The sequence below is a fragment of the Cetorhinus maximus genome, chromosome 25 (genome assembly GCF_964194155.1).
Source record: "Cetorhinus maximus chromosome 25, sCetMax3.hap1.1, whole genome shotgun sequence".
NCBI classification, from domain to species: domain Eukaryota; kingdom Metazoa; phylum Chordata; class Chondrichthyes; order Lamniformes; family Cetorhinidae; genus Cetorhinus; species Cetorhinus maximus.
This window is the reverse complement of record NC_135903.1, coordinates 5,102,919-5,118,204: the sequence shown is the minus strand read 5'-3', so window position 1 is coordinate 5,118,204 and position 15,286 is coordinate 5,102,919. Positions and strand designations below refer to the sequence as shown.

The 15,286-nt window shown below is 44.2% G+C and overlaps 1 protein-coding gene across 4 annotated transcripts in view; it reads right to left on the bottom strand.

The window, feature by feature from the left end:
• Positions 1-15,286, bottom strand: part of osbpl7 (oxysterol binding protein-like 7) — a 98,135-nt gene that overhangs the window by 64,701 nt on the left and 18,148 nt on the right. For all 4 annotated transcript variants that reach the window (XM_078529325.1, XM_078529326.1, XM_078529322.1 and 1 more), the window contains exons 2-3: positions 3,444-3,675; positions 1,798-1,920 (exon numbers count right to left, since the gene is read on the bottom strand). In XM_078529325.1, coding sequence (XP_078385451.1) covers positions 1,798-1,920; positions 3,444-3,542 — 222 coding nt within the window. In that variant the 5' untranslated portion in view covers positions 3,543-3,675. The remainder of the gene's footprint in view (positions 1-1,797; positions 1,921-3,443; positions 3,676-15,286) is intronic.

Genomic DNA, 15,286 nt, shown 5'->3' with positions numbered 1-15,286 from the left:
AGAGAATTACAGACCAATCAGCCTAACATCAGTACAGTCTATTATAAAAGACATGGTAATAGGACACTTGGAAAGCATTAACGGGATTAGACAAAGTCAGCATGGGTTTATGAAAGGGAAATCATGCTTAACTAACCTACTCGAGTTTTTTTGAGGGTGTAATTAGTAGAATTGATAAGGGAGAACCAGTGGATGTGGTGTATTTGGATTTCAAGAAGGCTTTTGATAAGGTCCCACATAAGCACCTAGTGGGCAAAATTAAAGCACATGGGATCGGGGGTAATATACTGGCATGGATTGAGAATTGGTTGACAGACCAGAAACTGTGTGGGGGAATAAATGGGTCTTTTTCTGGGTGGCAGGCAGTGACTAGTGGTAGCTGATCAGCGGTGACCAGTACCACAGGGATCAGTGCTTGGGCCCCAGCTATTCACAAAATATATAAATGACTTGGATGAGGGAACCAAATGCAATATTTCCAAGTTTGCTGATGACACAAAACTGGGCAGGGTTGTGAGTGGTGAGGAGGATGCAAGGAGGCTTCAGGGCAATTTAGGCAAGTTGTGCGTGTGGGAAAACACATGGCAGATGCAGTATTACGTGAATAAATGTGAAGTTATAACCTTCGGTGTGAAAAACAGAAAGGCAGAGTATTATTTAAATGGTGATATATTGGGAAATGTGGATGTACAAAGGGATCTGGGTGTCCTTGTACACCAGTCACTGAAAGTAAATATACAGGTGCAGCAAGCAATTAGGAAGGCAAATGGTATGTTGGCCTTCATTGCAAGAGGATTTGAGTTCAGAAGTAGAGAAGTCTTACTGCAGTTATACAGGGCCTTGGTGAGACCACAGCTGGAGTATTGCTTGCAGTTTTGGTCTCCCTATCTAAGAAAGGATATGCTTGCCATAGGGGGAGTGCAGCGAAGGTTCACTAGGCTGATACTGGGGATGGCAGGACTGTTGTATGAGGAGAGATTGGTTCGACGGGGCCTGTATTCACTAGAGTTTAGAAGAATGAGAGGGGATCTGATTGAAATGTATAAAATTTTAACAGGGCTAGACAGACTGGGTGCAGGGAGGATGTTTCCCCTGGTTGGGGAGTCTAGAACCAGGGGCCACAGTCTCAGGATACGGGGCAGGCCATTTAGGACTGAGATGAGGAAAAAATTCTTCACTCAGAGGGTGGTCAACCTGTGGAATTCTCTAGCTTGAAGGTTGTGGAGGCCAGGTAACTGAGTATATTCAAGAAAGAAATTGATAAATATTTGGATATTAGGGGCATTAAGGGATATGGAGAGAAAGCGGGAATATGGCATTGAGATAGAGGATCAGCCATGATCATATTGAATGGCGCGAGCAGGCTTGAAGGGCCGAATGGCCTACTCCTGCTCCTAGTTTCTATGTAAGAGGCCAGAATTGCAGTTATCTGAGTTGTGCGCTTAAGGGGATTACAGAGATGACAGACAAAGCCAGGGAGGGAGTAGACTTTTAAAACCAAGATATTGCTTAAGCGGGAGCCAATGCAGGTCAACAAGCTCAGGGTTCATAGGTGAACAGGGTTTGCTGTGAGTAAGGACATGGACAGTAGATTTTGGATGACCTCAAGTTTATGGAGGGTAAAATATGGGAGGCTAGTCAGAAATCCTACTCTCGCAGACAAAGAAAGAACATTAAATAGGTGCCTCGAGGGTGGGGAAATTTTAGTGGGGAGATTTTAAAAATCAGGATTAAGAAGGTAGTCGAGGACCGGGAGCTTAGCAGTACAGCCTTTGGAAGAAACAATAAGACCTTAACCTTGTGCCAGCCTTTCAAAGGCCATTTCCTCTTCTTCAACAGGTATCCTTCCTGCCTCTCGAGATCCAGGGAAGCACGTCTGTTTCCCGATGGCTCCTCCATCACCTCCCAGTTCTCCGAGTTCTGAAACACACGACGCAACACTTGAGTAGCACAGCGGTTCATGCTTATGACTTTGGTTACATTTGCCTAACTTTGCCGAATGCCTCGGCTGCTTTATTTCCTCCTATTTTGGGATCAGATAAAAAATCAATCAAGATATGGCAGCCTTTGCTGGACTGCAGTTCAGGACAACAAAATATCCTGAGAGAACGTTTCAATGTCACAAGAATTTAAAGAAGCAAGAAAGCATCTGCTGTATAAACAACACCCTGTATAGCAAACATTACAAAAATGCAGGTGGGCTCTCCTGATGTCTCAGCAGGTACTGTGGTGATGCTCCCCCTAGCCGAACAGCTAACTTTCTTCAGCAATGATTTGTTTTTTTAAATCTACCATTACCACTCCCTGTGCCTTTTGCCCCATGACATCTTTGTCATTTAATCTTCCCCGCCCTCTAACCTATCCTTGGCCTTCTCTTTAGTTCCACCTGCTCATCCCCCCTCCCTTTCCAGATTCCTACCTCTCAGTTCTGAAGAAAAGTCATACTCGACTTGAAACGTTAACTGTTTCTCTCTCCACAGGTGCTGCCAGACTTGCTGAGTTTTCCAGCACGTCCTGTTTTTATTTCAGATCTCCTCAGTATTCTGTTTTTATTTACTGTGTCCTTTGCCTGGGCAGACATTAAGAGCTGGGACATGGGGCTATGTAACCAAAAATTAGCATCACTCCAAGTGCAAAACCCTCCCATTCAGAATGGAACCATCGGTCGGTTGTCCTGTGTCTGAAAAGACAGATGACAGCCCATCCTTGGCTAACACCGGGGGTGACAAGAACGATCTGCCCCATAATAGGGAGAAATTGAAGCCACTGTGAATTGACTTAATTCTACATTTGCCTTCGAGAGAGATGGGGAGATTGAGTGGACGCCCATTATTTACTTATTGAGCAACAAATCCCCTTTTATCCAAGAATGAACAAGAGGTTCAGTTGCAGCGACATTCCCGGTGCATTGTGCCAACATGCTGCAGTGAAAGATGCACGTGTCCATTAGGGTCACCAAAGCTTACAAGTCTTCCAATCCAAAATCCAATAATGCCAATAACAACTCGTGAATTAAACTTCCCAATCCACCATCCACACGGTTGTCATGGGTAACAAGAGGGGAAGGGAGAGCAAATACAATCATTTTCAACATTACTGCAAAACATGCCATACCTTTTCACTAGGGCAAAAGAATCCATAATATCTGAAGAAAATGGAGATACACAGGTGAGCTGCCAAAAACTGGACATATCAGTTAGCATTTTGGGTAGCAAGTCTTTGTTAGAAACGTATTTGGACAAAAGTTCTCTGCCCAACACATTAATCTGCTTCAATAACACTCTCTCTTCAGATTTTGGACCTCAAGCATTTTCAGTTTTTATCTCCAGTTCCCAGATTTTGCACTCTTCTTTTTGTCCGTAATATTTCTTATTAAAGTCAAAAAGCGCTTCCATGTTAAAAAAAAGAATAAAGAGCACAGAGGGAGTGAGAGAAGCTCCTACCTGGCGAGTGCTGGTGGGTTTTGATGATGCATTGCTGCTGCTTCTTGTCAGAGTGGATGTCCTTTGGGGAGCAGGGAGCGCCTTCTCATCACCATTCATGGCTGCCTGGCATCCAAATACCACCAACACCGGGTATTCTAGCACTCACGAATTGAGGACGTTTCTAGAGGCTGGACCGGACCTGATCCCCTGAGGAGCTCATGTTGACACATCTGGGTGGAGTCAAGCATTCCTAAGGAGTGAAACAAAAGAATAAAAAATCCTGTTCCAACACCAGCCAGGTAAGCAAAAGATAATGAACTTCATTTTACTGATATGATATGCTCAGCTTGAATTCTTAACCTAGATAGAATTTACACAGAAAAAATACATTCAACCCAGTGTTTATGCGCCTCACAAGCTTCCTCCTATTTCCTTTACTGAATCTCACTAGTCGCACATCCTTTTGTTCCTTGCTGCTTCATTTTCTTCCACTTAAATGCATCTACACTATTTACCTCAACCACTCCCTCCAGCAGCAAGTTTTACATAGAGATAAAAACAAACAACTACTGCGGATGCTGGAAACCCAAAACAAAAACAGAATTACCTGGAAAAACTCAGCAGGTCTGGCAGCATTGACGGAGAAGAAAAGAGTTGACGTTTCGAGTCATGACTCGAAACGTCAACTCTTTTCTTCTCCGCCGATGCTGCCAGACCTGCTGAGTTTTTCCAGGTAATTCTGTTTTTGTTTAGCAAGTTTTACATTCTCTCCACCCTGTGGATAAAAAGGTTTCTCCCGAATTCACTACTGAATATGTTAGCGACTATATTACATTTATGGTCCCTTGCTTTGGTCTCCCAAACATCTTCTTTTGGAAACATCTTCTCTTCATCTATCCTACCCTCCATCAGACTACCTCTGCTACAGAAAAGAGCCTGTTCAATCAACCTAGTTACCTCGTGCTTGGAGGTTAACAAAATTAACAGCATTCCCAAGATGTGTTTATTTTATTCATTCATGAGATGTGGGTGTCGCTGGCTAGGCCAACATTTATTGCCCATCCCTAGATGCCCTTGAGAAGGTGGTGGTGAGCTGCCTTCTTGAACCTCTGCGGTCCATGTGGTGCAGATACACCCACAGTGCTGTTAAGGAGGGAGTTCCAGGATGTTGACCCAGCGACAGTGAAGGAACGGTGATAAGTCAGGATGGTGAGTGGCTTGGAGGGGAAGTTCCAGGTGGTGATGTTTCCATGTGGTAGCACTGTTGTAATTAGGTTTATGTTGTCAAATGGAAGGTGTTTGATGCTGGATTCAAAACAACTTAACACCTAAAGGGCCCAGATAAAGCAGTGGGATAGACATTAGCCGTTATTTCTAAGACCAGATTTCAAGGCGGCCCACACAGGCAGCCCTCGCTATTGGCTGCGAGGGGCTGGCGTGAAACGACTATGCACGTTTCCAAAGCAGTTGCGAAGGACACACAGCACAACACTGCACAGTTCACTGGCACTTTGACAGAGGGCTGCTGCAGGAAATGTCACAGTGCTGCAGCGCAAAGTGCTCCAAGACTGGGGCTGAGACACTTCAGGTTAGCACCACGTTGTGGGGAGCTTTACTCTGCAGCATCCTGCTCCTGACGCGTACTCAGTTAAGAAATGGACCTAATATCTTTTGCTTTAGGACACGACCCTTGGATCACTGGCAGCACTCTTGCCTCCATGTCGGAAAATCATGGAATCGAATGGCACTCCAGTGACTCGAGCACATAATCCAGGCTGGCTGGAAGGGGCACTGGCTTTTGTCAGACGCGCCGTCTTTTGGATGAAGCACTGAAGCTCCGTCTGTCCTCACAGGAGAGAGCAAAACCCAAAGCACCATTTTCAAAGAGCAGTGGGGCTCTGCCAGGCATCCTGGGCAAAAACCCTCGGCCAACCTCACTAAAACAGATTGTCTGGTTATTATCCCATCGCTGTTTGTGGGATTCAGCCGTGCGTAAGTTTGCTGCCATGTTTCTTAGATTAAAAGATTTAATAACCCTTCACAAAAATAATTGGGGCATCCGGAGGTTAGGAAAACTGCTATATAAATACAAGTCTGCCTTTCTAAGCCAGGGTCACTGAGATGCTCCATACTGTTGGATATCCTGCCAACACTTACACTGGTTGAGGTATCAGAGGGCCTACAGCCGCTACAGAACTATGTCCTAACAAGGAACAAGCACGGCAGGAGGGGCAAGAAGCCAATTTGTGGAAATAAACGGGGGGGAAGATTTCTCCTGGTTCTGGGAGTAGCGAGTACAGGAAAATCAGGCAGGCTTCCAAACACGCATGCACTGCTGCCTGGCTGACTCCAATATTCGCAATACGGTCAGGCAAAGGGCAAGGGAAAATCAAACCTCCATAAATCTGGCTCTGTAAAAGTATGACCTGATCCTTTATATAGCATCACACACATTTAAATCAACATTAAATCCATTTATTTTTATTACAGTCGGATCATTTAACCTTTGTGGAATATATCACGTAGTTAGGCAGCTGGCTTGTATCTCAAGGACACATTCCTACCCAGGAAGTTAAGCAGGCTGGGAAGCTGACCAAACCAGAACCGGCCGGACTAACCTAACCCAAGAGCTCAGCCAATTTCACAGAGGACAAAATGTGTGATGGGTTGATAACCATTATCTACACAGACTAGACCACTCTCTTGCACTGCATTTCCCTTGATGCTCAGGATGGTTGGTAGCTTTGTGAATGGGTTCTGTTGCACAGACCATCACACGGACAACATTTACTGAATTCAGTGTAAATTCCAAGCCGATTATGAAATAGCTCATGAGAAAAAAAATCCCTTTGCTTCACTCTGCCATCCACACAGAGGGTGGGGGAAGGTGCTTTGTGGGACCAGGCATTAGGAATTTCTAAGAACAGCCCAGAGCTATTGCATTTCTAATGCTTCCTCCTTGTGTTAACAATTCAGAGAGTTTGGAGAAATCATTGTCTCAAAAGCCACCAGTACCCCTAGTGCACCAAAGTTGCAGGTCTGTGACTGTTCATCAGCATGGCCTTCTTAACCATCACAAAGGACTTTAAGTCTATCAACCGGGAGGGACTGTGGAGCACTCTCCTCAAATTGGCTGCCTGCAGAAATTTGTCACCATCCTTTACCTGCGGCACAGTGACACACAAGCCATGATCCTGACTAACGGATCTGCCACAGGCCCAATACAAGTGAAAATTCAGGTCAAGCAAGGCTGTGCCATAGCACCAATGCTCTTTTCCATCTTCCTCGCCACAACACTCCACCCCATCTCCATGAAACTCCTTGCCAGAGTGAAGCTATTCCACTGGATGAGCGGGAAAGTACTCAACCAGCGATGAATCCATTCCAGAACCAAGGTCACCCCAACCTCTGCCAGTCCTCGAACTGCAGTGTGCCGACGATGCTTGCATAGGCGCACTCTCAGAGGCTGAGCTCCAGACTATCAACAACACATTCACAGAAACGTATAAAAGAATGGACCTAAGGCTAAATATCCAGAAGATATTTACTTAGAAGGCTAAATATCCAGAAGTTATTTAGAAGATACAAATATCTACCAACCTGCTCCCACCTCACAACACTGCCTGCCCCCAACCCCACCACCCACCCCCCACTTGATTGGCACCACATCCACAAACATTCATTCCCTCCACCACCGACGCACAGTGGCAGCAGTGTGTACCATCTACAAGATGCACTGCAGGAATTCACCAAGGCTCCTTAGGCAGCACCTTCCAAATCCACGACCACTACCATCTAGAAGGACAAGGGCAGCAGATAGATGGGAACACCACCACCTGGAAGTTCCCCTCCAAGTCACTCACTGTCCTGACTTGGAAATATATCACCGTTCCTTCACTGTCACTGGGTCAAAATCCTGGAACTCCTTTCCTAAAAGCACTGAGGGTGTACCTACACCACATGGACTGCAGCGGTTCAAGAAGGCAATTCTTAACATCAATATCAATGGATTGGTCAGGTGGGCAGAGCAGTGGCAAATGGAGTTCAATCTGGAAAAATGTGAGGTAATGCACTTGGAAAGGGCTAACAAGGCAAGGGATTACATTATGAATGATAGGACCTGGAAAGTGCTGAAGATCAGAGGGACCTTGGTGTGCATATCCACAGATCCCTGAAGGTAGCAGGGCAGGTAGATAAGGTGGTTAAGAATGCATATGGGATACTTGCCTTTATTAGCCGAAGCATAGAATACAAGAGCAGGGAGGTTATAACTGTATAAAACGCTGGTTAGGCCACAATTGGAGTACTGCGTGCAGTTCTGGTCACCACATTATGGGAAGGATGTGATTGCACTGGAGAGGGTGCAGAGGAGATTTATCAGGATATTGCCTGGGCTGGAGGGTCTGAGCTATGAGGAAAGGTTGGGTAGGAATATCAAAATACTTCTTAAATGTTACGAGAGTTTCTGATTCAACCACCCTTTCAGGCAGTGTCCAGACTCCCACCAGCCTCTGGGTGAAAAAAATTCTCCTCAGCTCCCCTCTTAGCCTTCTACCTCTTACCTTAAATCTATGCCCCCTTGTTATTGACCCCTCTACTAATGGAAAAAGTTCCTTCCTATCCTGGGAGCAGCGAAGGTTGAGAGGGGGCCTGATAGAGGTGGATACGATTATGAGGGACATAGGTAGGGTGGATAGGAAGGCACTTTTTCCATTAGTAGAGGGGTCAATAACCAGGGGGCATAGATTTAAGGTAAGAGGTAGAAGGCTAAGAGGGGGGCTGAGGAGAATTTTTTTCACCCAGAGGGTGGTGGGAGTCTGGACACTGCCTGAAAGGGTGGTTGAATCAGAAACTCTCGTAACATTTAAGAAGTGTTTCGATATTCACTTGCGTTGCCATAGTCTCCAGGGCTATGGACCAAGCACTAGAAAATGGGATTAGTGTAGTCAGATCTTTGTCGACCAATGTGGACACGATGGGCCGAATGGCTTCCTTCTATGCTTTAAATGTCTATGAGTCTATAAGGCAGTTCACCACCACCTTCTCAAGGGCAATTAGGGATGGGCAATAAATGCTGGCCCAGCCAGCAACGCCCACATCCCGTGAATGAATAAGACAAAAATCCCCAGTATCCAGGCACTAGTTATGGTTAATCAGCTGTGTTGAGCAGGCAACATCATCTTCATGCCTGAAACAAGACTTCAAAAACTCTCTACTCCAAGCTTTGCCACAGCAAACATTACCAGGAGGGCTGAGGAAATGTTTCAGGGACATCCTCGATGACTCCTCGAACAAAATGCAAAATCCCACCGATTTGTGGGAATCTCATGCTCGAGACGCCCAAACTGGAGAAGAAGCATCCGCAAAGCCGCCAACCATTTTAAAAGCCTCCGACAGGCCCAGGCGGGGGTCAAGCACAAAGAGCAGAAGGAGCGGACCAAAATCCCAGCATCCCACCCACCTCATCAAACACTACCTGCCCCGCCCTTGGCAGACTGTCCGGATCCAGCAATGGACTTTATAGTCACCTCAGGACCCACAACCCCGGAGTGGATGCCGTGAAGCTATTAATGTATATAACATTATTGGAAAATATTTTTCTTTTAAAATAGAGGTTTAGTTTGTGGGTGTGTCTTACTTGGATTAAAGCCAGTTAGTCTGGATGCTTTGTTATGTACTAGTTTTGATATGTAAGAGAGATAGAGTGTATTTGCATTTTTTGAATAGAGCATTCAAGAAGTGGGGTAAAAACAGACACCTATGCAACAGATACCAAGCAATATGTTTATGTTACTAATAAAATTGGTACTATGAAAGGAGTTTCATAGAGGCTGGTGATAGAATGGGAATTTATATTCAATAGGGGGTGGTAGATCTAACTTCAGCAGTTGTGTGTGTGCAGGGCAGATGCAATGTGAGAGCAAAAGGCAGCTGTAAGCCTCCAATAGTCTCCACAGGAACCAAAGTGAAAAGAACCTCATTTTGAATTCATAAGGTGAAAATGCTTTGCCTGGTGTTTGGTTAAGTCCATGGGTTGCTGTTGCCTTAATGGAGATTAGTTTGGGAATTTGTTAAAAGTTATGATAATAGTAATTTGAAGCCATGTGTATATATATTTTAACCTGTGTAAATTAATAAAATGTTTCATTTAGTTTTATGTGAAACCTTAAGAACTGGTGGTCTGATTCCTGAATTTAGAGTCACATCTCAAACATAACGCTTAAAATTATAGGTTATGACAGTTGTTTCAAGTTTCCCTCTGGGATTTTTAAATAACTCAGCTTTACCAATTGCATTGGTCATAACAGTGGACGAAGGTCATCCTCGGTCCCAAGCGAAAAAAAGAAAGAGAAGTGTAACTCTGCTTCTCTCTCCACAGACCCACTCTGAGTTTTTCCAGCTTTTTGTGTTTTTATAATGCCCGAGAGCCATGGGTTCAAATCCCACCACAGCAGCTGGTGGAATTGAACAGAAATAGTGTTTCAAGGGTTTGGTCTTGGCACTTTGAAGTTCTAGCCAAGTTTGTAATCGAGCCAAACTGTTCAGAATGGCCTCTTGCGAGAATGCTTTGCTTCCAGTAGCTACAGCAGAGAACAGCTTGTTCCTGGTGTGCACCAGAGCGTAGTATTCCTGCATTATACAGAATCATGAACAGTTTTAATCTTCCTAGTTTACAGGCACTGTGGTCAGTTTGGACTTTCTCTACCCATCAGTTGAAATGGCAAACTGTTACCAAAGTAATTCAAGTGGTCTCTGGCATCCCAATTCAGCATCAGTGCTGGATGAACTTCCCATTCCAGGAGGCATTCCTAACAGACATCTTAGGACTCTTGGCTTGCGTAGACCTTTCCTGAACTTATATCCCTTCAAAAGGCACAAGACAACCAATCAGTCCAAGCATCCCACTGAAAAACTCTCACACAATAACATGAGGATGGAGAGAGACAGAGAGAGAGAGACAGAGAGAGAGAGACAGAGAGAGAGAGACAGAGAGAGAGAGACAGAGAGAGAGAGACAGAGAGAGAGAGACAGAGAGAGAGAGACAGACAGAGCCTACTGGAGCATGAAATTTCTTACTGCTCATGCTCCACATTGCATTGAGTATGGTAGAGTGTCCAGAGACAGTAAAAAGGGCTCTAGATGTCCTTTGAAACCCTCCCTCTTCAATATTTGTTAAACCTGCAATTGATACATTCAGTACAACTGTTCTACCCTCACACTTTAAATATTGAATTAACGCAGTAGCTACAGCATAAGAGTGGCTTTTTGTATTTCAGTCCCTCAACTGTACAATACAGATCTGCATTGGTGATAGATTAAACCAACTCCTGCTGAAGTGAATGACAAGCAGCCACAATGATATCATCAGCAATTTAGTTTCAAATGTAAAATCTTGTTTTTGTCAACAGGCTTCATCTCAACTCCTCTTCCGAAAGCGCAGACTCTGTCAGTGCTGTGAGTCAATGGCTACTTTTCATGTTTCATCACCTAGGTGAGGAAACGCCACCAGCTATTCAACCACTATGGGCATCCACGAAGTGGAGTCATACGGACTTAAAACATTAACTCTGCTTCTCACGCCACAGGTGCTGTGAGGCCCGCCAAGTTTTTCCCACCTTTTTCTGTTCTTATAATGCCCGAGGGACATGGGTTCAAATCCCACCACGGCAGTTGGTGGAATTTAAATTCAGTTAATAAATCGGGAATATAAAGCTAGTCTCAGAGATGATGACCACGACAACCTTGATTGACTGTTGTGAAAATCCATCTGGTTCACTAATGCCCTTTAGGAAAGGGAATCTGCCATCCTTCCCTGGTCTGGCCTACATGTGACTCCCGACCCACAGTAATGTGGTTGACTGCCCTCAGGAATGGCCTAGCAAGCCACTCAAGTTCAGGGGCAATTAGGAGTGGGCAACATATGCTGGCCTTGCCAGCGATGCCCATGTCCCTTGAAATAATAAAGAAAAAAATATCTTGAGACATCTGGCTTTCAGGTGAATGCAAGAGATCAGGCGGCATTATTCAAAGGGCAGGAAGTTGGCTCAGAACTCCAGTCAACATGCTTTTAACATTTCTTCCTCTTTATGATTTTCTATTATCCTTGTTTTCAAAGCCCTCCATGGTTTTGCCCCTCCCTATCTCTAATCTCTTCCAGCCCCACAACCCTGCAGGATCTCTGTGCTCCTCTAATTCCGGTCTCTTGTGCCAGAATTACGCAATTTTAATTGCTCCACCATTGGTTGCTGTACCTTCAGTTGCCTAGGTCCCAAGCTCTGGAATGCCCTTGCTAAACTTTTCTCTATCGTTTAAGGCACTCCTTAAAACCTTGCTCATTGTCCAAGCTTTTGGTCATCTGACCTACCATCTCCTTGTGGATTAGTGTCATACTTTGTTCCTGTGAAGTGCCTTGGGATGTTTCATTGCGTTATAGGCCCAAATAAGTTGTTGTTAAAGACAGATTGATTTCTTAACCTTGCTTTCAAATCCATCCAAGTCCTCAACCTTCGCTATCTTTGTAACTGCCTCCAGCTCTCCAACTTTCCTAGGTTACTGCACTCCTCCAATTCTAATCCTTGCGCATCCCTAATTTTCATCGTTCCGTCATTGGCAGCTAAGCCGAGTCCCTAAGCTCTGAAATTCCATCACGAAACCTCTCTACCTCTTTTTCCTCTGTTAAGACTTTCCTTAAAACCTACCTCATTCGACACATGCTCCAATATCTCTGTGGGGCTCAGTGTCAATTTTTTCTTTCACAACTTGTCACTCCTTTGGGCTGTATTAAAGTGACTGTGTAAGTGCAAGTTGCTGTTGACATAGCTAGCTTAAGATTAACTGAGGTGAATTGTTATTTACATACTTTTTTCCAAACTGGTGACTGATCTGTGCAATGAGGATTCTGGAGAAGGCAGCAGAGACTGGCTCCTGACTCCTTGCAGTGCTTTGTGGAACGTTAGATGGAATTCTGGAAAAGGAGGTGATCCCAGAATATGGATTGCGAGAGAGAATTATCCTAGAAAACAGTGCATGGATCTGGACCTCCTGGGGGTTACCTGGCCTCTTGTATATAGGATAGGGTCAGACAGAATGTTTAAACAAAGGGCATATACATTGATTACAGGCATCCGGTTCTTTGACACTGGCAGGAGGTTACAGGGGGTGTGGCAGGGAGGGGAGTGGGTGGTAAATGGAGAAAGAAAAGAGCAAGAATTGGTACAAAGGAGAAACAGATTTTCTGCTGTGCTGAGTGATACTCGAGTTAAATAGGTGAGCTGTCTTAAAACATACCCAAGTCAGATTTGCAAATCTTTCAAGTGACGTCCATTGTGAAAGCACATGTACAAAACACAAACTACAGCCATTCAATAATATTTCACAGGTTTCTCCATTTTAATTATACATAACTTGTTTGTGGTCAGGTATATAAAGGATCAATGAAGGAAAGAAAATGGTTTTCCATATCATTGTTGCCTGCAATATGTAGCTAGACATGTATCTTTTTAATAAAGCCACAACATAGGTTTTTCTGGGCATGGCACAAGAACATAAAATCAACTTATAGCGCATCATGTGGAGGGTTTAAGTGTGGAAGCTGAATCTTGTGAGTGGGTCTACCACAGGCTCAGAAAGGTTTTTTTTGCCAATTAGAAGGTGCTGTTTGTAAATACTGAAGGCTGACTGCAGCTTAGTTCAGTCAAGACCGATGGAAAACTCAAAACAAAACTTAAATTTGCTACCAACATTAAGACCATCCATTCAGCCTTGGCCCATCTGCTGTTGAAACCCTCATCCATTCATTTTACATCTCCACTCTCAACTATTCCAACGCTCTCTTGGCTCCTCCCGTCCTCCTCACTCAGGAGAAACTCGCTTTTCCAAAACTTAGCTGCCCCATCCCGCACATCGTCCCACTCAACTGTGACACATCAGTCGGTCCCTCACCACCACCCCCAATTTAAAATGTTCATCTTTGCCAAATTCCTTTACGGCCTCACCACCATCTTTAATCTCCTACAGCCATACAAACCCTCCAACTCTTTCCATCCTCTGACTGGCCTCACGTAATCCCCCTCCAGTTTCCCAGCCGCAATGGTTGCTACGCAGTTGGCTATCTGGGCACAATGTTCTGGAATTTCCTCTTAAACCCCTCTGCCTCTTCCTCTACTTCATTAAGACTTTCCCTAAAACTCTTGCCCCCATGCCCACCTCCCAATATCTCATTCTTTGGCTTAGCACCCATTTCTTATCCGATTACGTCTCTGTGAAGTGCCATGGAACATTTTTCTACATTAAAGATACTATCTGGATGCGAGTTGTTGTTTTTGAAGAGTAAATTTAGGACTGATGGTGGGGAGTTCTTTAAGTAAAGGGTGATCACTTTGGAGGAACAGATCTCCACATGCAGGGAACTAAAAATAAATATTCACAAACGTACAGTCAGGAGCAGGAACTTTGACAGAATTCCCACCCCAGCTCCCAGGCAAGAACCCATTACTGTTCTGGCTAAGACCAGCTAATTCAGCACTGACCAAGAATTGGAAGCTGGGATCTTCTTGACATGTACTGCTTATTACACATTGGCAGAGAAGCCCATTTACATTTTATTGCCTATATTTCTGTAGATTTTTTGATCCACTGATATGCATCAAAAGGTGTATTCAGCTTCTAAATGTCATATCCAACTCTTCTTTGATGTTCCTCTTTTATCTACCAAAGCTGTTGGCACAATGCCACTGACGTAGGTAGCACATCCTATGCAATGTGGTAGCTTGGGCTGTTTAGAGAGTTTGTTGGACTCACTGGAACCACAGACTCCATAAACCTCGTGTACATTACTTGAATTTTGCAAATAATATTAACAAAAGGCCTATACTCACCAAGGGTTTGACACAAGCAAGGTCTGAGATCATAAACAGTAACAAAGATTTGAGTCATTTGACCCAAGCCCCAAGAACATGTACATAATGCTGCTCTTCCCACTCTCCATGCTGTCTCAGAGTCAATGACATACACCAAGGTTGACTTCACAACTGCCCTCTGGGGCCACACTTCAGCTTCAGCAATAAGTGTGGCAAACTATTCGACCACAGGAAGCAAGAGAGCCATCGTTGTATTTTACCCGAATGCAATCTATCACATATGTAACACAAATTTCTGTCAGCCCCAAGTAAAGGACTAAAAGAAAGTGCAGCATAATGCACCAATTTCAGCTTACTGTACAATAACCGCACTGTGGAAATATCTTCCCCATTGACCAGGATTGGTGAGTAGGATGTTCTAAAACCCTCATAAAAGGTTATGATAAGCCCACTTTAGATTGAAAACCATCCTAGCAACAGTATAACCTTACTGGAAATTGAAGATTAAATATAGAGGAGCCTGTCAGCTACATTAAGGACTCCATGTCTTGGCTGTCATTCTGAACATTGACTTTTAGGATTTCCTCTCATGTGCACTTCATTTAACATGGAGGAAAAAAAAAGGGTGAAAAACTTATCTTAATTCAATAGGGCGGACATAGAAAAGATATTTCTGTTTGTTGGGGAGTCCCAACTTATAAATACAAGGTAGTCACTAATAAATCCAATAGAGAATTCAGGAGAAACTTGTTTACCCAAGAAATTAGAATGTGAAAAGTGCTGCCACAGGGAGTAGTTGAGGTAAATAGAAAGATGCATTTAGTTTCTGACTCTTTTTTATCCTTTCATGGGATGTAGGTGTTATTGACAAGGCCAACATTTGCTGCCCATCTCTAATTGCCCTCACACCATTCCACAGGGCAGTTAAAAGTCAACCACATTACTGTGGGTCGGGAGTCACATGTAGGCCACACCTGGCAGATCTCCTTCCCTGAATGACAT